Here is a 24862-nt window from a genome sequence, read left to right as displayed (position 1 = left end):
GTGTGTGCATGTGTTCCTGCACACGTTCATTCTTGCGTTTCTATCCTTGTGGGGATCCATTTGCGTTTTAGACCTTCAGAGTAGGACACTGTCTGCCAAGTGAGGACATTCTGGTCAATCCTCATATAAGGGGGTCATTTAGGATTAAGCTTTAGGTTTGGGGTTAAGATTGGAGTTAGGATTAGAGTCAGCTTCAGGTCAGAGTTGAGTTAAATAAGGAAATCTAATCACCACTTTTAATGGTGAAAAACAAACTGGACCAAGTGGCTCTACACAGTCCTTTTTAAGAACCGCAGTCAAATAACAGAGGAGAAGCATAACATATTATCCTATATGCAGTCGACAAGCAGGAAGTAATATTAAGATGGTATGATTATTGATAAAGCCACCTTCATATCATTCACAATTCCCTGAGAACACGACCTGCCAACTGGGAAAAAACATTCACGTCAGCGGCAGTGGTAAAAAAGAAAAAAAAGTTACAGTAAAATTGTGATGATGCTAAATGGCTGTCTGGGCCAATTTGTTAAAAAAAAAACAACAACAACAACATATCACCTTGTTTGAGCTGTAACTGTAGATCCATCTTGGGTCAATCAGTGTAATTTTGAATGCTGGAATGGTGTAATATACATCATTTCCTCCAGTTTCGTCAAATTGGTTGGAGATAATGCGCATGTTACACGGATGAACTAACAAATGATGCAGTGCATACTTTAGAGTCAGAAACATAACTCATTGAATTTTGTGAAAATCTGACCGGCAGCGTCTGAGATATTGTACATGACACACAGTCATGAATACAAATGTTGCCCCCTTCAGGCTGATTGGTGTAATTTTGAAAATCATGCAATGCAGCATTGTTCCCCAGAGTGTTTTGTCAAAATCGGATAAGTTGTGAGATATTCAGAGTGACAGAGAAACGGATGGAGTGACAGTCCGGGGCAATCCAGTGTCCCTCCCATGATTTTTTATTGTGGGGAACAATTACAAGTAGGATAAGCGGTAATTTTTTTCCCTGGGATCCAATATCTCCCACTTGGCTGACTTGGACAAGTGGGTCAAAATAGGGTGGCAAAAACACTACAGCAAATCCACCAATGCTAGCAGTCCAAGATAATAAAAATCAAAATTATCATTTATATTCACAGTAATAACCATCAGCCCTCAGTGAGTGATGTCTGCTGCAGTTCATTCATGGCTGATTTTAAGGAGATGTCATTTTAACGAGACACAGCCCGGTTCTCTCAGTTCTCATGATGTGATGTCACTGTGGCATGACAGTGGAGTATACTGGGCTCCATGTTATGCAAGTTACTGAGAATTAGTAGTTAGTTATAGAAACGAGTTACCTCTCTCAAAGGCAACTGCATGACTTTACCAGTTACTGCATGTAAAAGTAATAAGTTACTAGGGAAAGTGACCTTTGGGTTAGTTTTAAATGCCTGCCTCAGTTCTCTTATTAATGCACACATGGGCTGTTTGTCACTGGTGTTTTGCTAATTAGTAATCTGAAGGAAAGGGACTCAACTGTTGACACAGGTTGCATGTCTTCGACAACATCCCGGGCAATCAGTGTGTTTAGTTTTGCCTGGCTTACAGACTCTGCAGACGAACTCTTGGGGTTAAAATGAGGCCTTGGTCAGCTTAGCTTGCATTGGGATTACTTTTGGAGAAGCGTAATGTTTGACTTGGTGCTTCAGAAGATTAGAGTTATTATGCTTTAATGTGGATAAAGTTCTCACACCTGGACACAGGCTACTACTGACCACGAGGAGGGAAAAATAATATCTGACTGATTCACTCATTGCACCGCCGCAAGGTGGGGTGACATTAGATCGTAAACCGGAATATCCAGGGAATAGACTGCGTTCATCTGCTATCAAGACAAAAGTAATGAGTGATGAATCCATTTAAGTTTGAGTAATTTTAATTGTATTAATTAATTTGGAAAAGTAAGTGGTTACATTTCTAGGTGACGCCAAAAGTCCGTCCGTCCATCCGTCTTACTGAAATGACGAGCAGGTTTAGGTTTATTCCTGAGGCAATGGATTTAGTCAGTGGAAGGTCCTCACAAGTACAGTAAGACAAAAAGTGTGTGCGGAGGCAAGTGTGTGTGTCACCCTGTGTAGTCCAATTTGGAATGAATGGACAAATTATCGTACATGACTATGTTTTTGTTCCAGCTTGACACGTATTGATACTCTCCGCTCAGCCTTTAATTATAACGCTTTTCAGAGACCCAAGTTCTGCGCCGGATTGTGCTGCCAATGAGATAATGATCATGTGTGTCACCGTCTTTGACTCGCTGTGATGACATCACACATCCAAGCCACCGCCGCGCTCCTGACGCTTCAGGGCGGATGCTTCCTTCTAAAGACTGTGCTCCCATCGACGCGTTAACATCTAACAAGCCGACTGCACGGCTGCTTGGAATGCAAATGACTGTGTTGGCATGTATGTGAAAGGCGGATGGTTTCTCAATGTAAGTTTCACATGTATGTGCCCCTTTAGACCCTGAGCATTCACTTCCATATGTATGTGCTCCAATCTAAGACATACTACCTTTTTCTCACGGTCATTATTGCACATGTAATGATATTTTATCATCTCTGGAGTTCACAAACACAAATGTTTCTGTCTCCGTATCGTCTACCGCTGCTCCATCTTATTATGGCTGGAAGGCACATTTCTGTTTTATTGGACAGTCACAGCAGAGAGAGAGAGAGAGAGAGATAGAGAGAGATTGAGAGGAAAGACGCAGAGAGAGGACGAAGGGCCTGGGCTGGAACTGAACTCGGGCTGCTGCAATAATAACATGAGGTACGTCCTCTACCAGGTTCAGGACAACTCAAATATTGATGTAACGGTGGTAACCATTTGGTAGGAAAACGCACAGCGCGGTAGTCCCAGTTCATCGTGCTGTTAACGTGCAGTGAACCAGGATTTTTTCCCCAGTTCTTTCAAGTGATCTTTTTTTTTTTTTTTTTTAGCACAATGGCAAAATACAGCTAACATATTTGCAATGGTAAAACATTCAACACCACTTTTGCTTAATGTTAGGCCTGCTGACAGTCTAAATACACCAGGCAATGATCACGCTGCTGATCTCTTGTTTTTACACGGCTGCTCTATTTTTTATTTATTTTTTTTTTTTTTTCAACGTGCAGCTACTCAGCCGTCCCACAGGTAAAAACACGGCTGTCATGCAAACAAATGGAACACAGGCGCAATTGGTATAACATGTAAAAAAAAATAAATAAAAAAAAACGTCACGTCAATGCCTGGTGTAATTCCCCTGTAAGTGACTTTACCTCATACAAAGGTATTCTCCTGCAAGGTAGCACAACTTTCGATTGATTAATTGACTGGCGGGCGCTGGTGACTGTGTCCTACACCTCCCTTGGTGCCACCCTTACCAGCAACAGAGCCACCAGTGCATCTGTATGCAAATTTTAAGGGCAGCTTTTTGTCTGGAGCACTGCCTCCCTGAACATAACTTGATATATTTGACTGCTTAATAATACACCGATCACAAGTAAGATGTGTGTGGAAAGAGGAGGCTTGAGATACATTATTGGCTGTGTATCTGGAACGGGACAATGATGTGGACACTGTTTCTAACAAGGTCGCCACTTATTGTGTTGGTAGTTTGTTCCGTGTAAATCTGTGATATGTTTTTCTAATTATGAGCCTCGGGCTAAAAGAGAGGTTAGAGCTGCCGTTAACAGGAAAAAGACTTCATTTGCCAGTGGTGACAAAGTCAGAGTCAAAGTCATACACGTTGCTCAAGATGAGCAAAAACAAGACTAATCATGCAAGAGAGAGGATAAAGAGAGGGCTGAGGGACAGCTGCCTAACAGGAATACATGGGGCCTGTAGAACGGTGTCAAGTGTGTCACTGGCAACGAAAAAGTAATTGAGGTCTCTGCGAAAATAAATTGAACTGGAAAGAAAACACTAATGCCTTATTTATAAAAGGTCCAGTCTGCATTATTTTTTTTCTGAGGAAAACTCATGTGAGCAGAAACTTTTTGCAGAACACTGAATGAAAAATACTGACGAACAATTACATTTTCGAAAAAAGAAATTTATTTGTGGTTATGAAATGGAAATGGACTAGTCTGTGCGATGTCTGACTAGATCTGGTAAAAATGACAAATCCTAATCAGTCAGGCTACTGCTGTACCAGCACTTCTAGACTTTGATATTGTTTGAATTAAAAAAAAAAAGGGACTTGAATTCTGTGTCAGTTCAGGATGTTAAGCCAAAAGTGACAGAAACCCAACAGCGGCCTATAAACTAAACCATAAACAAGGTGAACATTGACACCCCTGATTGATACTAATAAGTTATTAGTGACGTTGAGTAAGCGATACGTTTGGTTTGGTGGAGCAGATCTGCTTTTGTGGCTGTTGATGCAGACTGTATGTGTTGGAGGTATATAATCCAGCAGGACAGCAGACTGCAGCCAATAAAACATGTATGCTGCAGTGTTAGTTCCTCGGCATGAGTGATATAACCATGAGCTGTTGAACCTGTCGACGTTACATGAGCCTGGGCAACTAGAATAACTTTATTTGTCTGGTGACCCAACTCTTGATGTGATTATACTCATCAAGAGGACCCCAAATCCTTTGTGCAGCCTTAATTGATATAAATATCTATAATGGCAAAGATTCTAGCAAAGGCTCTTGACAGTGATTGCAAATGGCAAATCATATCTGGATTGGATTTTTATAACAGATTTTATATATTTTATTTAACGGATTTTATATATTTATATATTTTTTTATATTATTTTATATATTTTATTTATTCTATCTTATTTTGTTTTATTATTTTGTTATTATTATTATTATTATTATTATTATTATTATTATTATTATTATTACTATTATTATTTTACTTTATCTGATTTTATTTAATTGATCTTATCATATTTTACTGTGTTATCCTACTGTGTTTTTTACCTTTTTATTCTGCTTCTATTGTGTTATTTTGTGGTGTTTTATCTTGCTGTGCAGCACTTTGGAAAACCTTGTGTTTGTTAAAATTGTGCTATATAAATAAAGTGGATTGGATTGGAACGGTATTCTAATCTACCAACCACCCAAAGCATGCTACAATGTACAGTATGTACACCTCACATTCAACCATTCACACATCCAATTTTACACACTCAAGGCAGAGGCTGCCATGCGAGGTGCAATCCTGCTCATCAGGAGTGGTTAGGTGTTCGGTGTCTTGCTCAGTGACACTTGGACATGCTCTCTGTGGAGGAGCCGGGGATCAAATCAGGAATCCTCCGATTACCAGAGGACTTCTCTTCCTCCTGAACAACGCCACCCCAGGTGATCCCATATGAATCCCACTAACATGCTAAAGATTCAGCCAGGAGCACAATCAGCTCTCCCCGAATAATCATGACGCTCCTGCTGAAATCAGAGACAGAAGAAAGTGTATGACCTTCCAAAACGGCAGAACCGCCCACCACTAAGTGACTGTAAGCCGCAAAACGCGGCCAGCTTATGGGCAGCAACAGCATGCTGCATTAACCCCGTAACCAGTTGAGTCTCCTCTTCGGCAGCTGTGCTAACACGGCTCTTTCATTTGACAACGTGTTCTTGAGGTGGTTTGGTGGTTGGGTTCCTAACAGTTCTGTCAGAACTGAGGAATCTTACTGGATGAGAAGTGAAACATCTGTAAGAATCTACAAACAAGTCCAGCCGCCCTCGATTCAACTGTCCCTGAAGAACAGCACGCAGCAATTTCTACTTTAATTTTTGCATTCTCAAGTGGTTGCAGTGGTTGCAGTGGTCCCTCAAATGAACATACTGCAAGATACATCCTTTTGATTTAAGGGAAATATTCTACCCCAGTGAAATTAGCTCACCTATTTGAAGAAACCACTTTTTGCCTTTAATGCGTGCTCTTCATTGAGGTGACAGTCAGCGGGAAGTCAGTATGTTCATGTATGTGCCAAAATACACACTAGACACACAATGTATAGAAATTATTGAAGTGAAAATGAAGCTCAGTTGGGAACGCATTGATTTATTTTAGTGATAAATCAAATTAAGTGGAAATAGATAAGCTGCAACATGATAAGACCAAATCAATTGAACATAATAGTCCAGCAGCTCAGGTGAGCAGCAGCGTGAGGGACTCAGGGCAGCAGAGACTGCACTCTCAGCAGTCTTACTGCCTGTTTGGACCAACAATCAGCTGGCTCCCCAACCTAATTATGAACTGTTCTGAGCATTTCAATCAAAAATAAATAGATTTGGAAAGGACCTGGAGTGGGAACCATGACAACAACAAGTTGTAAAGAGTGGGCATGTATTCTTATTAACAGCATTATTACTATTATGAACAGGGAAAGATGAAGATGATGGAGAAATCAAAGAAAGTTCAGTCGTTGGCTGAGGAAACAAAACTACTGCTTTCGATCTGGACGCCTCCTGAATTCCTGGAAAAGATGGGAGCGTGTGCCATCCCACTGTCGATGACGCAAGGGCTCCACAACAAACTGGTGCAAACGTCAGCTGGTTTGCGAGTTAGCACCTTGGTTGCAAGAATCCTGAACCGAACTGGTACCACTTTGGTTGAAAAGAGGCATTAGAGGTCACATGATGTCTTCAGCATGCCTCAGAATCTCTGAGGACAGGAAGGCATTGTATGCTCTTTGGTGTCGGCTGAATTGTTGATGCTGAAGATGGAGGAGGGGCAGGGGAAAAAAATGGTTCCAAGGATTTAAATACAGGCACACATGACTGAGCATGATATATGAAAGGATATATGAAGTTAACCTAGTTTGGATGCTCGCAGCAGAGCTGGCAGCTGCAGCAGCGCTAACGCGGTTCCTTCATTTGACGACACGTTCTTGAGGTGGATTTGGTTTGTCAGGCGAGAGCGCTGCTGGAGAGCTCGGATAAAGGTGGACTGGGTGTAATTTCAAACTCTATATTGGTATTTTGCATATGAGTATCCCAACAGTATCTCCCAGGATTCTTCATCTGGTTCAAAGGAAGAAACGCCGAGCAAAGGCTCAACACAGCGACAACAAAAGCAGTGAGACTGTGATGCGCAGAGCAGCAGCGGAGCGAGCCCACACCGCACGCTGAACGACTCAATGAGTTCCTGTCATTTAAAATGCTTGACATAAAGCCGTGCTGATTAGTTCACTGCTAAGGTAGTCCAATCAACTGCGTTTCCTGACTGAACTTGCATTTCTCAATTATAACCTATTTGTCTTTGATGTATCCAATTACTACTTTGTGCAATGTCACGATTTCCCCGTGGAGATAAGCAGAGTCTAATCGAATCGAATTTAATCTAACCTAATCTAATCTGATCTAACCTAGGGACTTATTTGTGTAGCAAAAAATATAATGGTATAATGGTAAAACTAACAATAGTTTTACCATTAGATATTCACACGCACACATTAGTAACGCTTTCCATTTATGTGCGTGCATACGTCGGTATGAAGGTGTGTGTGAGTGATTCTTGTTTTTTCTCCCTATGGCACATATTTAATTGGTTTGCACAAGTGTGGTTGCGCGCATGTGTGTGAGAGTGTGTGTGTGAGAGAGAGAGAGTGTGTGTGTGTGTGTGTGTGTGTGTGTGTCGTACTGGGGTTTGCCTTTGGCCTGGCACGTCAGTTCCAGGTTCTCTCCTTCCCTGGTCAGGCCCTGAGGAAACTCAACCACAATTTTCACCTCCGGTTTGTCTGCAGGGAAGAAAGAGAGAGAGAGAGAGAGAGAGAGAGAGAGAGAGGGAGAGAGAGAGAGAGAGAGAGAAACAGTTGGTCAACATGATCAACCTAATGTTCATTCTATACAGCCTGCGTGGATTCTTGCATGCTGATGCGATATTTGTTTATCAAATGAAAACACAACCCACACCAGAGTGGAGATTTTTACATTCTGAGATTCACCTCTGGACCTTTTCGTGAAATTGAACTACATTAGTCTACTCGCAAATTAGCAGCAAAAACCTGCTAAGGTTCTGGGCCAAGCTGCTTTTTGACACGTGCGAGGAAAATTCAGCGTGTGCCTGTGAAATATTAGCGAGAGAAAAACGGTTCGCAATTTGACTAAATAGATTTTCTGATCGTGCACCTGTCAGCAGACAGAAGAACAGATTTCGCCTTTTGACTTGCACTCTCTCCTCCAGAAAACACAGTAAATTGGTTACAATGGCCGCGGCAAAGCTCCCGACAGGACCGACGGAGAACAACAAGAAATGCAGCCGCAACAAGAGCAGCTACTACCACGAGCCTGACCCGGGATACCCCACCGTGTTGGGGAGTGTCAGAACAGATCAGACTGAATTTGAAAACAGTCGCACCAACACACTGCCTTATGATTCATTCATGTTGCTGGGAGGTATGCCTTGAAAAACAAATTTCATATATTTTTAGTGCAACCGAGCAATATGTAATATACACTTTGCCTCTTCGGGGTGGAGTGGAATTAACATTAGCCAAATGATTACATCCACGGCTGAATTGGTGATTCAAGCGAGCCCGTATTTGTCCACCACCGGCTCAACCTCGTCTGCTCTTCCATTACATCAAATCACTTTTCAGCAACTTTTGGCTCTACCTTGGGCATAATATTGATGGAATTTTAAATCAAGCCAGCATTTTACTCGAAGCCAAAGCTTTGTGGAGTGATGGATGTGGTGCACTGCGGGACCACAACAAGCCTTTAATAAGTCCGGAGACCTTACCTGATAAACTTGCTACACAAAACAGGAGACAGTGGAGCTGCTGGAGCAAAAAAGTAAGGATCCTGTTTTGACAAATCAGTCGGGTGCTTTGACAGTCACTGCTGTGCTGTCCTTTGGTACCAGGGAGGTTTTTTTTTGTTATTCCCCTTCCCTTCACTGTTGCCAGTCTTATAAAAATCTTTTTTTTTTTTTTTATCTTGGTGTGTGTGAGATGATCCTCTATTCTGGACAAAAATCTAATGTTTTATTCAATGTACAATATCAGTTAGGGGTTGGATTCAGTCTTGCCAGGTGCTGGAATGCCAACGAAAAGTCTGAGACAAAACACCGAGGCAAAACAAAGAGCAAAAAGTCCTCATAATAATCCTGTTTGGAGTTCAAACTTTTAAATCTGTGCCGCTGTTTGTTAGAACGCGTTCCGCAGGCATCGCTCGCATCACCGACATTCATCTGTCGCTGATTTAATCAAATATGTCAGACCAGCTACCGGGGAATTGGGATAATCTGAGGCTTAATGCGTTCCAGCTATTCGTAGTGACGTGACTGCATTAAAGTGGCATAAAAAGTAGCGTTTAAAGTTTGGAGACATGCCTTAAAGGTGAACTAGGCACCTCCGCGCTGGCAGCAATAACAAAGTGTTTCAATCTTGAGGACATCAACGGGGGAAAATGCTGGAGAGTCCTGCAAAATAAAGATGGAGCTCCTAAACCCAGGGCAGGCTTTCCGAAAAGGTTCCAGTTCACCGTCCAAACAAGAATTCACTTCATTTCTTTTACGTTTCCTTTTTTTGTGTGTGGTAATTTAATGATAATTTTCTTGGACTTGAACATATATACACATATTTATAATTATAAATTGTCTTCTTGTCATTTTTTAAAAACTTTTCTGAGCGTGACAGTTCATAGTAGTAATGACTTTAATTTTTGGTTCTTGCTTATTGGCTCCTCACCTTTTGTCCCATGTTTGGAAAGAAATCAAGTGAATTTGCTCAGGTTTCAAAGCGCTGCATGCTTGTGAAAGGCATGCGAATGTTGTATTCTAATGACTATTTTGATAGACGACTAGTCATTGACTATTGAAACGATTAGTCGACTAATTGGACATTTAACTGCACGATTACTAAATTGCTCTTATTTAGCTATCAAGCTTTTAAATTTACTTGGAGATTTGATATACACTCCGTGGTCACTTTATCAGCTCCACCTGTATAATCTAATCTAATCTAATCCAGCTGTTTTGCCATAAAGTTTCCTCTCCTGCTGCCTATAATGCTCAGCTTTTCTTGTTGTCACGGTAACAGAGGTGTTCATTCACTTCTATGTTTGGCATTGAGCTCATAGTTAGTGCTGCTGTTGGACTGGACTGCACTTTATTGAGATGTGTTTCCACTTTTCTGTCCCCCTCATTCTATATAAATACGGAGGACAAAAAATTAGAAACACCTCTCAGTATAATGCAGTCTAGTAGCAGACCTCTGCAAACTACAACCTCAGTAATAAACACAGAATTAAAGTGACACATTCTGCACAACGTCAACACAAACTGAACATTATAAACTTTGTTAAAAGGTAGAATTTATGGCAGAGCTGCTGAGCTGAACTGCATCAGACTGGACCTGGAAACAGCTTGAGAGTTAACCTGCATTATGATAATGTCTCCAGTTGTACATGCAGTTTTATTTTTACATGAGCAAAATTAACACGCAGACCTGGGTCTCACATCCGCATTTTTCTAAAAGTTTTCTTTGCTGTAACGAAGCCGTACATCGACTCAGAGAGATGGCGAGTCCAGACGGCGAGTCCCAGGTGGAAGAGGCTAAGGCCGCTACGACTCCTGCCGTTGGCTAGCTGAGAGGCTAATTATTTTACCTGGTCGAGTCTGCATCACCCACAAGTCCAACAGGCCTTTTTTTCAGATGTTTGTGCTCTGTGATATGTGAGGTCCGCTTTACAAATCTTACAGCCAGTCCTCATCTTTGCAGGGTTTAGGGTGAAATACTCCCAGAGTCTTCATGCATTCAGATTCCTTTCATAAGCATTTAAACCTCAAAAAAAAAAAAACTGATGTTGATCCGGCTTCACTGGTCTGATGTTTAAAGTTGGTCACGGGGTAATTAAAGAGTTTCAGACTGAAGCTGTTTTAAAGATGGTGATATGTTATGGCTGTCCCATTTTCTCCTATTTTCCGCTCACTTCTCTGAGGTGCAGTTTGTCAACAGTTCACCGGCCTTGCCAGGCTGGCCGCTGACCTTTTTCCTCTGTCAGAAACAACCTTTGGCTCATCCATTAACATGGCTGGCTGACGCTGGACAGATCGCACGGCCTCTATACCCCTCGCTCTGGCTGTGATGGACAGTCTGGTTAGTGGATCCAGACCGCTGAAGGGCCCGGCACTCTCAGACCCTTCCATCCCTGTTTTTCTCCTCTTGTGACATTGACTACATTTGGATTAAAATGAGCTTATGCTCATGAAATCCTAGCTTGGGGAGGGTACTCTTCCTTTGCTGTGTCCTCACCAATATTAAGTTGAGACAGCTTGATGAATTTGGGTCCGGAGCCAAAAACACACAGAGCAGGCGGCATTTTAAAGAGTCAAAAGTCAAATCCTCAGTAACAAGAAAACTGCACTCGTCTCTGCTTTAATCTCACTGGGCCGTGATTACGTTGTACCAAAGAATACTGAAGGAGGAGCGAGGCGAATGGTCTGATGTTGGTGATTCAGGCTGGACGCATGGCTGACTCCATCCTGTTTGAGAGACACTTTTGGATTTGATGCTCAGTTCCTCTCTTTCTGTGGGTGGAGAGGATTTCCCACCTGTGCCTGCATCAGACAACAGAATCTACTTTGTGTAAACAGGGCTAATCTACGACATCTCAAATAAGGGAAATGAATTTTTCTCATATAAGGACAGACTCTACCCACAATTTGTGATTATGATATTCTCACATACAGTCTATTTCCGATAAATAGTGCTTTGCTATATATTATATTATTTTAGCTGAGGAGCATACACAAAAAAACACCCATGGACAACGACTACACTCAGAGCTAGGGCTTTTATTTTGATATAGTCGCATGAGGCAAGATATTGTCTTGACGTTTGCGATGTTATAATACTGTGGCATGGCATAAGCTGCATTTAAGGAAAGTGATGCAATTTTATGAACTTTCTTTCTGTTTCATTATCAGATCCACATTACTAATGATAGTTTATCGAAAATCTCTTGCGTTTAAAAATCTAAAGAGAGCACCAGTTCCCATCCCTTCAGTATCATTGCAATATTAATATCAAGGAATTCAGTCAAAGATATCCTGGTTTTTGAATTTGTTCATATCGCCCAGTCCTAGTTTGAACTTTGGGGAGATTGTAAAAACACTCCCTCACATATATGAATAACATAATAAAGTATGCCGTGCAACCTGCTACATCCAGTAAAAGTATTTTTGACCCAGCAGTTGCATGAATGTACTATTGAACTGTAACTATAATCTTTTTTTTTTTTTTTTTTTTTTTTTTTTAATTGATCCTGCCCCCTTTAGATTTCTATTTACAGTACGTTTGCTCATGTTAGGCTCTAGGGGCTGCCCCTAATCCTAATCCTAACCCTAACCCTAAATCTGGAAGAAACTGGGAGGAACACTGAAAGGGACTGTGAATTTAGGCCTATTTAGGCATAAGAGCGTTGGTAATTTCACTGTTAAAGTGCTTTTTATCTCTAAAAATTAAAGAAGTTACACGAGTTTTGACCATTTAACCAGAAATCCTTGTGTGTTGTTTCAGTTATCCCTCTCATTATTCCATATTTGCAAATGGCTGGCTGATAAAATCCTTGCAGGTGTCGTATAGAGATTTTAAATGCTCAGATATAATGATGTGACTCTGTTGCGTCTGATTATGATTGATTATGATTGATTGTAATTGATTGTGATTGCTCTGGTTATTATTATGAACGCGGTCTATCAACAGTGAAACTTGTGCCAGTGCATTTTCTGATTGCCAGAAAGTCTGTGAATTGATAAAAAAAAAAAAAAAAGGAAAAGGCAAAGCGAGTTCAGTCAGGAGACTCTCCAGGTGCCATATAAGCTGATTGGGTTCTGACGAGTACATTTTTCAGAAGTAACCAATCACCATCTCACTTCCTAAACTCAAAGCCTTTTAAACGACACGTCAGCTTACCTTGGCAGGTTGCTTCTTCTCTGTGCATTACAGTTGCAGCTGTAAACCCCCCCTCCTCCTCCCCAGCTCCACCTGCTAAGATATATTTTAATGTTCTGGGGAGGGGGATTATGTTTATCCCATTGAAACTATGTATGTGCAGCAGTGATTTATGCAACCAAATGCGTGCAGCAGCGAACACAAAGGCAGATCTAGTCCACCCAATCAAACCCTTCGTCATGCCGCATCATTTAATAGATGTGTTTTCTATGCATGACTTGTCCGGACTGATATCAATAAAACATCAAATGGTCATCGTCTCGGCAAAATCTGATTTGGCTAAGGAAATTTCTGAGCCTGTTACCTCCCGCAGTCAAAAGACATGCATCTCAGGTAAGCATTGTTTTTATCTCGAGCTGAAAACTGACTCATATGGGACCTTAAATTAGCCGAGGGATCAGCCGTGCATGGATACGCTCGCTTTCAGCACACTCTGTTTCTCTTTGTTTATTCCTGTGTTGCCTTTATTGTGGGAGTTCCCCCACAGTACATAAGATGCCGTAGATAAATGCCTCTAGAGCTGAGTAGTCTCTCACAGCAGTTTGATTGCTCAACAACTATGGTATAATTACAGTTTACCTATTGTGATGCAAATTATACTTGTTTTTTTTTTTTTTTTTTTTTTTTTGCCAGTATTATACCCTGAGCTCACAATTATAATACTTGTTTTTTAAAACAGCCTGTAGACATGAAAATCAGGGTGAGTTATGATTTCAAAGCTGCCGGTAAAGTTGCACCACTGCTGTCTGACCTTCCCGGCAACGAGTAACACGTGTCGGGGCGATCCATCTGTCTAAATCACAACCTGTCAGAGGTGAGCGCTCAGCCCCGGTGATGGACAGCGGATGGGCAAGGTGCCAAGCCTTCTGCTCGGTGGGCATGCATGGATTTAGAGAGCAACCCTTTGGTTTTGTTTTCACTCTGGGCAGTACACGGCGTCCTGCAACTTCTCCTTCACTCACAATGTCATCCGACCTTGTCGTCTTAAATCTATAAACATGAAGGACACCGCGCGTCTATAGGCTGTTTTCGGTAGCCTGGAGTTGTTGTGCTGGAGCTTTCTTGTCTCCGGTTGATGGAAAAACACAAACAGCTCGGTCAGATCCTGATACAGCCGGTTCGCCGATGATGAAATAGGGCCTATCGTGCGCAGGAGGCCCGTTATCATTATGCTAACTGAATTATTTGCTTTAATGTGCGCCTCACCTCATAAGCACTCGAGATGGGACGATCCATCTCTCAGAGGCCGGCTGAACTAGTGACCTTAAGGGAGAAACAACCAGGCAGTGGAGCAAAACAGCTTGCTTTGCTTACAGCCATAAATATTACAGGCTTATTTAATTTCCCTGTCCCCCGACAATGGGTTATTATTATTTCCCACCCCCCGTTTCTTGCCACAGACTGCATTCCATGCACTCGACAATTTCGACACCGATCACCTACCCGGGCAACACAGCACAATTGCATTTCGGTGTATTGTGAACGCAGAAAACAAAGCAGAGAACTCAAAGGAACGGGATTTTACAGCCGTCGCAGGTGCAATTTGTCGATTATCGCTTCTCTGAATATGTCTCATACATATTAGTCTGCAGCCCTACATGCTCCAAATGCCATATTAAATTGTAAATTGGCGAGGTTAAAGAAAAGGTGGACTGCAGAGCCGCTGGGATCCGCTTGTTTGGTGTCCATTACAGTATGCAGAGAGCATGACAGCCGCCCCCCTGCATGAATCGGCGTGAGGCGGTGAGATGGGTGGTCCATGCAAGCGCCCCTGTTATCAGAGGCCAGCAAAATGCCATGCTGCCACTGTAGATGAGCTCATCTCCTCTTCTCACTCTCCCAGGGAAAGGTCAGATGGAGAATCTAAGATCTTTTTTTTTTTTTTTTTTTTTTTTTTTTTTTTGGGAAGAAGAAAACTGGGACGCACCAGGAACACAAAGACATGACGTTACAGTGGCATGCCAAAGAGCCGAAAGTCAAGGCTTTCAAGTCGGCTTCGGGAGGTATTTAACCTTTTGCATAGACAACAGGATCCGAAGCCTAAGACTGAGGCGGAGGCCACGTCCTGAACGTGAAAAGTTTACCTTTTTATTTGATTGTGGGCACTGTACACAAGGGACGTGACATGTTGAGGTTGATTTTGTTCACTCTCCGGGATGAAGTACCACCTTACCTTAACTGTTTATTTATTATTTATTATCTATATATTACATCCCAGGTTAATATACATTCACAGTGTTTTTCAGATTGGAGGGGAAGTGGTGATTCCTTAAGAGGCCGAATCAAGTCGGTTAGTTCCTGAATCCCAGTACCGGGCGTCGGGTTCTGCCACTTGGTTCTTGGTTCTCGGGGTTTCATGCTAACTCTCCTTATCTATACAATCATGTATATACTTCAGTTCCATCTGTATATTTCATTTCACATTCATTACCATCTGTATATTTCACATCTCATATCTCTTTTTCGTAGGTTAGCCCTTATTGTATATTTTTAGTTTTTAGTCTTTATTGTAAATATTTACCCTTTATTCTATTTTATTTAACTTTATTATATGTTTCTACTGTTGCTGCTGGAACACCAGAATTTCCCTGGTTGGGATCAATAAAGTATATCTATCTATCTATCTATCTATGGTCTCTGGCCATATCCTCTGGGAGCAGATAACTAAGATAATTTCCAAACTGATAGGCTCACATTGAATGTGTTGTCGTCAGATAATGTTATTAAGTGATGATTCAAATTTGAATCTAAATATGACACAGCTAAAAAGCTAAAAGGAGCCTGGCAATCAGATGGATACCCCCAAATTTGCTGTCATTGCACCAGTGGTGTACTTCATATATAGACATATTTTCGACGGAGTTATCCACAGCGAGGACTGATGGGGTCCATGAGGACTGGTGGGAAGCCTGGAAGCCAGCACTCGTAGCAGCAAAATCTATTAATACTGACATTTAATATTTTGTTTATTGACTTCTGTCTCCATCTCTTCCTCAAGGAACATTTTAGGATGGAGGCTGGGAGGGCGTCACATGGCCGGAGAATGATTATGGTTAGGGTCTGAAGAGGGGTTTGGGAATGTATAATACTTTTTTTTTTTTTTTTGAGGGAGTTTCTGCCAAGACCAGAATTATGGTCTAATCATAATTTATGGATTAGAAGAGACCATGCTAAACTAGATCAGGGTAGGAATGAACTTGTCTTTCAAGCTTTTCCTCTGATGTCATTGGAGTTTATTTAAGCTGTTGCAGTGTATATCAGCACGACTGCAATTCGACTAAAGATATTCAGTGTAACAGCACAGCCTTGAGTGTGAGATTGTTTTTATACAACACTTTTACAAACACCACCATTTATCAAGTAACAGTAATGTGCGACAACAGCATATGACTTATTTATTTAAAATCAATTTTCAGCCCCACCAGCACAAATAGTTTGCTCAAAATTCATGCAGCCGAACTGAACATAAACAGTTTCCCCGACCGTGAGCCAGCTCGCCTGAAGGTTTCCACCACAGTTTCCACTCATGGGACTTTCTTGACCTGGAAACTGTTTGCAAGGCAGAGGCAGCGCTGCCTCACAGTCAACAGCGGAGGCAAAAGCAAAAACAAAAACAAAAAAAAAAAGAGAGAGAAAGCAGCAGCATCCGTGCTTTTCTTTTCTCCCCATCATCATCATCCTCTTCTGACAACACTTCATAATTACTCTGATGTTATTTTAAGAAACGAGTCCATCTTTGCACTGTTGTGGTGTTCGGCTGATGCAATTAATGCCAGGTGGAGGCACTTGGAAGGTGCAGTGAAACATTAGTATAACAGTAAAATGCCAGAGTGTTGTTATACTGAACATCAGCACTCATGGAATGCCTCTTGTCCGGTCAAATCTATTTTTTAAGGATTCAAAGATTCAAGGATTCAAGGAACTTTATTGTCATACCAGCTCACATTTACATGCTAGTGGTACGAAATTAGCACTCAGGTCCCGGTATAAGTCTAAATAAAAAAATAAAGCAAGGTAAAAAAGAAGTGTAAATATAAAATAGAAGATATGTAAGTATAAACAGTATATGTAAATGTATAAACAATATGTGTGAATATAAACAGTATGTATAACTATAAACAGTATATATAAAATAAATCTAAATATACAGCCTATAAATATAAGTAGTATATATATAATATAAATATATATAAATAAATATAAAAAATATATGTATAAACAGCCTATACAAATACAAATGGTATATCTATATCTATATCAATATCTATATCTATCTATATCTATATCTATATCTATATCTATCTATCTCTATATATCTATCTCTCTCTCTCTCTCTCTCTATATATATATATATATATATAAAAAACAGTGTATATAGAATAGAAAAATGGTCCAAGTGACAGAACCCGACGCCCGGTACTGGGATTCAGGAGCAGGTTTAATTGACAGTAACTTGTATTTAAGTTACTTTAAGGGTCTTGTGTACTTCTTGATATGTCAGCTCATCATGTAGGATCTCATGACCTCTATTGATAAAAGCATTACAGATCCCAGCAGGCCACTCAGTTGTGAAATTTCCGATTAAATCCACGCTATGATCCGATGCTTTCGACAAAAAGTGGGCAAATCTCGCCTGGAGCTAACGGGGCACCTTGCATTTGTCTGTTTTTTTTTTAAAGATGCTCATGTATGTGCACTTGTAGGTTCGGACTCATCACCTCCTCCTGTGCATGAAGATGGAAGTACGTCTCCCCCAGAATTTCGGTGCATAATCTGCGGCGCCTTAATTTGCAGGGGTGGCGATGCTCTCGTGTGCTGCAGCTTTTCGCTTTGTGATTTAAGCGGACAAGACAGCTGGATTTTTTTTTTTTTTTTTTTTTTTTTTTTTTAAATAGAAACCTTGCATAATGCATCTTTAGAGTACGGGTACTTACACTGCACCTCCAGGTATCTCTGTGCTTGGAAGTCCTTGACTGCCGGGTGGTCTACGATGCAGACGACAGGCACGCCGTCGTCCTCCTTGCTGACGGTGAACGTCAGCCGGCTGGTTACTGTGTACATCTTGTCGTAGGTCAGCTCAACTTTGGGCTTGCCTGGGGAGAAAAAAAAACAAGGAGAGACGGGCTTCAACACAGAGATACACATTTATTCCAATTCGCATAATTAAGAGCGAGATGCTTAGAAGAAACCCTCCAGACACACTCGAAATCCTTAGAAAAAAAAAAAATCTCTGGTTATCAAATCATTGTTTTATATCCTTACGTCACACAAATGTTTCATAAGCTACTGAAAATGGCTCGAAAGTACCTGTTCTAGGTTATTAGTTCTCATTGACAATGTGAGACTATGAACACACATGAATATATGTTGTATCTATGTGTATGTATTCTACAGATATTCTACTAATATATTTTATTATACTTATGGTGTAATGGTATAGCAGTAGTATGTATTTTCTCATATTTTTTGATATAGCTTCTTATTTTGCACACAAACACAAACACACATATATGCAGATAGATATAGATATGGATACAGATAGATACAGATGTGGACATACACACATATATCTATATACATGTATAGATATATGAAGATATAGATAGATATATAAAGATATAGATAGACAGATATATATTGTTGATAGGTATATTTTGTGTATTAATGTTCATATACAATGTCTCCATAAATTGTTGCTGTAATATGATAATTTAAGAATTTTGCAATTTAGGATCAATCAAGTCTGTCTATCTATCTATCTATCTATCTATCTATCTATCTATCTATCTATCTATCTATCTATCTGTCTATCTATCTATCTATCTATCTATCTATCTATCTAAATCAAAAAGAGAACCTGTTTTTGAATGGAGTGGGTCTTTAAAAATGAAAACTTATTTTTTCTTAGTTATTGCTAGAGCGATAAAGAAGGCACAGAAATAAAGCAGAAAACTGAGAACAGATTCCCCTCCCTGACTCCCCTGCAGGAGCGATTTCTGAGCTCCTCTTGCTAACTGCAGCTCTATCACTTATTTATTGATCCTGTAAACTTACATCGGCACACATGGACACACATGCACACACCCAAGCATACATATATTTATTTATTTATTTATTTTTTAAATTACGGTTTGTTTCCTGCTTGTTTTTCATTCTGGTCTCGCTGGCTCTGTAAAGCCACGTGGCGAAAAGCCAAAGTACGCCAAAGTTTTGCCTGAAAACTGAAAACGACCGAAGGCGCTGCAGTCAAGGCTGCTTGAGGAATGAAATATTGCTGTTTAAGGGCGGACAAAGACGGGCATTGTGCAGCGGCGAGTCGAGCCTCCTTTCTGCCCGGCGACCTTGTAAAATATGTAGAGTGGAGGTGAGCGGGGCGTCCGTCCGGGAGGTCAAACAATCGGATAAAAATCGCCCGCTGTCAGGGCCCATTGTGTGCCTGTGAGTCACCAAGCACGCCGTGTGACGCAGGATATACTGTGTGGCCGTCTTCTGCAGCGTACTGTCAGACATGAGCCCTGTAAAGCGACCCTCCTTTGATTAGCTCTGTAATATCTCACATACAATACACTCTCCAGTGCAACAAATAAGCTGCCTCATCGCCGTCGCAGAAAATAAGAGGAATAACTGCAGACAGTGCCGCACAGTGGAGTAGCAAAAGAGAGATTGATTATTTTTACCCCTGTTGTCCCACTTCTTAACAGTCTGCTACACAAGTGTATTTGTGTCACGTCAATAAAACAAATAGAGAGAGTGAGAGAGAGAGAGAGAGAGAGAGAGAGAGAGAGAGAAAACTGATGAGACTCTGCAAAGCGGAATGCAGCAGCGGGGGGAAAATCTGTCTTCATACGAACGGTTAAAATTAAATGACACACACTTCATGTATCCATTACTTCATATTTCTTGTTTGTCAAATACCGACCAAAACCAGACACTACCTGCTTCCCTACCGCTGCGGTAATGCCATCACCGTGGTGACAACTGTCTCTTTGGATGTCGGGGAAACAAAGCCGTGTGATGTGCCTGCTGCAAAAGGACCAGCTTGTCATAAATAAAAGCCGCCGGGGCTTCAGATGCATGTAAACGCCTGAAATGGGAATCCGAAGGGTTCGTTCAGAATCACAATAAAGTATTTGAACAGACATTAAACAGCAGTGAAGAGATGTCTTTACCCCAGCCCTGGGCGGCGGGATCGCTCGCTTTCTTCTTGAAGAACACACCACGCTGGAGTCAGATGGATGGAGCCTCAGCAGACTGGGTGCTGTGTAGCATTTATACCATAAACTAACTCTTGTGCAAATTCCCTCTGTGCAATATTCAATACCATACTTATGTGCAATAACCTATAGTGCAATAACTCCTGTCCATGTTTGCACTTGTACATATATTTTTTCTTTCTTTTTTATTCTATATATATATTTATATTTATATTTATATTCCTTTCTTTATTTTTTTTTTGACTATTTGCTCTTTTTACTTTACACTTTGAGTGGGAGTTGTTATTGTAACAAAAAGTGATTTCCCCCTGGGGATCAATAAAGTATTCTGATTCTAATTCTGATTCTGATACAGCATTATACGACAAAGGTGTCTGTCTGGGCCATCTGATTGGTTGAGAGCCGTGTGTTATTTACTATTGGCGCTTTTCCACTAGCACCTACTCGGCTCGACTCGACTCAACTCGACTCGGTTTGTAAGGTTTTCCATCAGGTGGTGGTATCTGCTAACAGGTACTATACTCGGCTGGGGTTCCATCCGAGCTGAGTCGATCCGAAAATGTGACATAAACGCCGTGCAGGCCACTGATCAGACAGGGAGCGACGACACATGAGAGCGACTCATTCACGAAAGCCAAACCCGCGATTTAAAAAAAAAAAAAACTGGCAACAGCGACCGTGCGCATTGATCATCGCTGAAGTTGGCAAAGTCGGAAAATGGCAAGCAAACCGGCACCGTGGTCAAATGAAGAGGTGGAGACTTTTCTGTGCTCGGTGGCGGCCCAAAGAATCCAGAGGGAGCTGGACGGTGCGATCATCATCATCATCATCATCATCAACCTTTATTTAGCTAGGCAAGTTAATTAAGAGCAGACTCTTATTTACAATAACGGCCTAATGAGGTGGTACTCAGCTGTAATGGAAAACCACCGAAATCGAGTAGAGCCAAATAGGTGCTAGTGGAAAAGCGCCATTTAACATCACGGGAGCTGGATCACGTCACTCTCAGTGCACGGTCTGCAGAGCGTGGTGCACGTGTGTTTAGTTTGTGTCCAAGTCCACTTTTGATATTTCAACAGTGGACAAAAGGCTGGTTGCTGCAGGCTCCTGGCTCTAAAGGCTTAAACTGAGCCTCTTCATGAATCCTGGCTGTGTTTTGGGCGTAACATGCAGTGAACCAATCAGAGCGCCGTCTCCCGTCCCCTTTAACAGCCAGGTGTGTCACACCTTGGTGGGCTGCTGTTCTAATGGAGGATTCTCCAGGTAAGAAGGAAGGAGACGGAGTGAAAGCTCCCGAGCAGATCAGGACTCCATCTGAGCTCCCTGAGGTGAAGCAGCGTCCCTGCCCTGTGTGTGGGACAAGCAGAGAGGACGCTCGCCGGCGCCCCCTATGGAGGCCACCATCACAGTCTTGATAATGAGCTTCAAACAGCAGAGAAACCTGCAGCACTGACCTCAGAGCCGCCGTTTGCTGCTCAGTCCTACAATGAAGTCTATCTGTGCAAGGTAATGAGTCAAAATGGTAACCAGAATGATTAATTAATTGATTTATTGATAGATGTCATGACATTACAGTTGACACAGGTATATTATACTGTTATAAAGTTAAGTAAGGGTTTTATTTTGTGATATTTTTTATCCTGCCTGACTGGATGCGGGGTGGTTTTACATGTTCCTTGAATGGCTCTGCTGTTACCTAACACACAGAAATATCTGAACTATGCATAATAAATCTGATCCAAGTACACTATATTACCAAAAGTATTCGCTCACCCATTCAAATGATCAGAATCAGGTGTCCTACTCACTTGGCCTGGCCACAGGTGTATAAAATCAAGCACTCAGGCATGCAGACTGTGAAACAAGACATTTGTGAAAGAATGGGCCGCTCTCAGGAGCTCAGTGAATTCCAGCGTGGAACTGTCATAGGATGCCACCTGTGCAACAAATCCAGTCGTGAAATTTCCTCGCTCCTAAATATTCCACAGTCAACTGTCAGCTCTATTATAACAAAATGGAAGCGTTTGGGAACAACAGCAACTCAGCCACGAAGTGGTAGGCCACGTAAAGTGACGGAGAGGGGTCAGCGGATGCTGAAGCGCATAGTGCAAAGAGGTCGCCGACTTTCTGCACAGTCAATTGCTACAGAGCTACAAACTTCATGTGACCTTCAGATTAGCCCAAGTACAGTACGCAGAGAGCTTCATGGAATGGGTTTCCATGGCCGAGCAGCTGCAGCCAAGCCACACATCACCAAGTGCAATGCAAAGCGTTGGATGCAATGGTGTAAAGCACGCCGCCACTGGCCTCTAGAGCAGTGGAGACGCGTTCTCTGGAGTGATGAATCACGCTTTTCCATCTGGCAATCTGATGGACGAGTCTGGGTTTGGAGGTTGCCAGGAGAACGGTACATTTCAGACTGCATTGTGCCGACTGTGAAATTTGGTGGAGGAGGAATTATGGTGTGGGGTTGTTTTTCAGGAGCTGGGCTTGGCCCCTTAGTTCCAGTGAAAGGAACTTTGAATGCTTCAGGATACCAAAACATTTTGGACAATTCCATGCTCCCAACCTTGTGGGAACAGTTTGGAGCGGGCCCCTTCCTCTTCCAACATGACTGTGCACCAGTGCACAAAGCAAGGTCCATAAAGACATGGATGACAGAGTCTGGTGTGGATGAACTTGACTGGCCTGCACAGAGTCCTGACCTGAACCCGATAGAACACCTTTGGGATGAATTAGAGCGGAGACTGAGAGCCAGGCCTTCTCGACCAACATCAGTGTGTGACCTCACCAATGCGCTTTTGGAAGAATGGTCAAAAATTCCTATAAACACTCTCCTCAACCTTGTGGACAGTCTTCCCAGAAGAGTTGAAGCTGTAATAGCTGCAAAAGGTGGACCGACATCATATTGAACTCTATGGGTTAGGAATGGGATGGCACTTCAGTTCATAGTATGAGTAAAGGCAGGTGAGCGAATACTTTTGGTAATATAGTGTATCTGCCATTTTGGAGTGCCTGGCAGCGTTGTGGGGCAGTTAAGATATCAGTGTAGCTGGCATTCATTTTAATTTATGCGCTCCTGTTGCTGGCACAGTCCAAGTGTATGCCATGGCTTTGTGTTACACATATTTTTAGATGAGATATCAGCCAGGTGAACGGGGTAAATGAACCTTTTTAAATGGTTATTTTAACTGATAATAAACCTATTTGATATTAGTCACAAAAAACTGAGTTACAAATAATTAACAGCTGTTTATAAGTTGTCCCAGTCCGCTGCATTTCATATAGATTTATTTTTTTTTTTGCTACCGTGCAGTTGGCTAATCCTTATTTATTTTCTCAGTCAATGTTTAAAGCAATGGAGCCATTGGTTTTGGTTACATTAGAAACTAATACACAGTTGTTAGGCTAAATAAAAATGGCCTATTTTTAAGAAGTCCAGACCCATTTGTCATGAAGTCTGTGTGTGAGAGGCCAGACTCCCGGCGACACACACACACACACACACACACCCCGACTCATGCAGCAAACTGTTTCTGAGAAGGAACGACACGCTGCATCCACTTCAACTTTTTCCAGCTGCCTTCCAGGATAATCTGCTCATCGGGGACCGCGCTCGCTCGGGACCCGCAACACCTGCGCTGGTTTCCATCGCTGCTTCAGATGCACCCCAAGTCGTTTTGGTCTGGAACCGGGCCTGTATGGTGATACGCAGCTGTTCTGACCGGCTTTCTATGGAACCGGCACTTTGAGGCAAATAAGTCACGTTTAGGGCGACACAATCCTTAGCAACACGTAAGGTATATCGGTGACAAATCTTTGTTTGGCAAAGTCAGCCTCGGATTAGCTCTGGAAACCTGACCTCGGAGCGGGACCCTCAGCTGTGACTGGACGTCGCTGAGAGGCGAATGGTTGTGCGATCAAAATGATGCACTTCTTCCGTCTTAGATCCCAGAGCGCATAAACCCAGCCAATCCTCTTCCTCTCTGCACCCACTTTACATTTTGCTTCTTTAATTGTTATTTTTAAATACATTCACAAGAAGCAGGACGGGAGTAGTGACCTTTGAAATTAAACATAGAAGTGTCTCCACTTCCACTGCTTCACTTTGCCCCCTACTTTTAAGTCCAAAATTTTCTTTTATCCATTTGTAGAGTCTTCCTGCTGGGGTATAGCAGGGTAATTGAAATCACCCTGTGGTTTTCTCATAAGACTTAAGGCTAATGGCTGTTCTGGTCCCTGTCAGTCAATACAGAGCCCTGCGCATGGCTTTTTCCTCGCTTATCCCACTTTTTGTATCTCTCGTTCTCTCTCATCTCCGAAGAAGAGAGGGAATAATCTGTGCTGCTGGAGCTCACATTGTTTCATGACTTCCATTTAAGTCTAAGCTTATATGTTGGAGATACCAGTTTCGGGGCATATGTTATTAAATCACAAAACAAGCGGGATAAGAGAACGGCAAGAGGGAGTGACAGGAAAGGAGATAAAAGTAGGATAATGGGGCTTTGCATATTAGGAACGTTGGCTGGATTTACATCGGCAAGCATGACAATTATAACCTTTAACAGATATTTAAGAGAGCCTGATTATCCCTTAAGGTAATTAAGTTTAAATTCTGGGGACATTTAATTGGAAATAAGTCTGCCAGGTAAAGAACTGAAAACTCGGAGCCACTGGAGTCATTTTGGGTCGG

At 41.9% G+C, this 24862-nt stretch overlaps 1 protein-coding gene across 1 annotated transcript in view; it reads right to left on the bottom strand.

Annotated features, from left to right (window-relative positions):
* cadm1a (cell adhesion molecule 1a) overlaps positions 1-24862 on the bottom strand; it is a 521404-nt gene that overhangs the window by 69037 nt on the left and 427505 nt on the right. The window contains exons 6-7 of the mRNA XM_030068792.1: positions 17890-18048; positions 7639-7735 (exon numbers count right to left, since the gene is read on the bottom strand). Of these exons, the coding sequence (XP_029924652.1) occupies positions 7639-7735; positions 17890-18048 (256 nt within the window). The remainder of the gene's footprint in view (positions 1-7638; positions 7736-17889; positions 18049-24862) is intronic.

This window comes from Myripristis murdjan, chromosome 14, assembly GCF_902150065.1.
Source record: "Myripristis murdjan chromosome 14, fMyrMur1.1, whole genome shotgun sequence".
Classification (NCBI taxonomy): Eukaryota; Metazoa; Chordata; class Actinopteri; order Holocentriformes; family Holocentridae; genus Myripristis; species Myripristis murdjan.
This window is presented reverse-complemented; position numbering and strand designations above follow the sequence as displayed.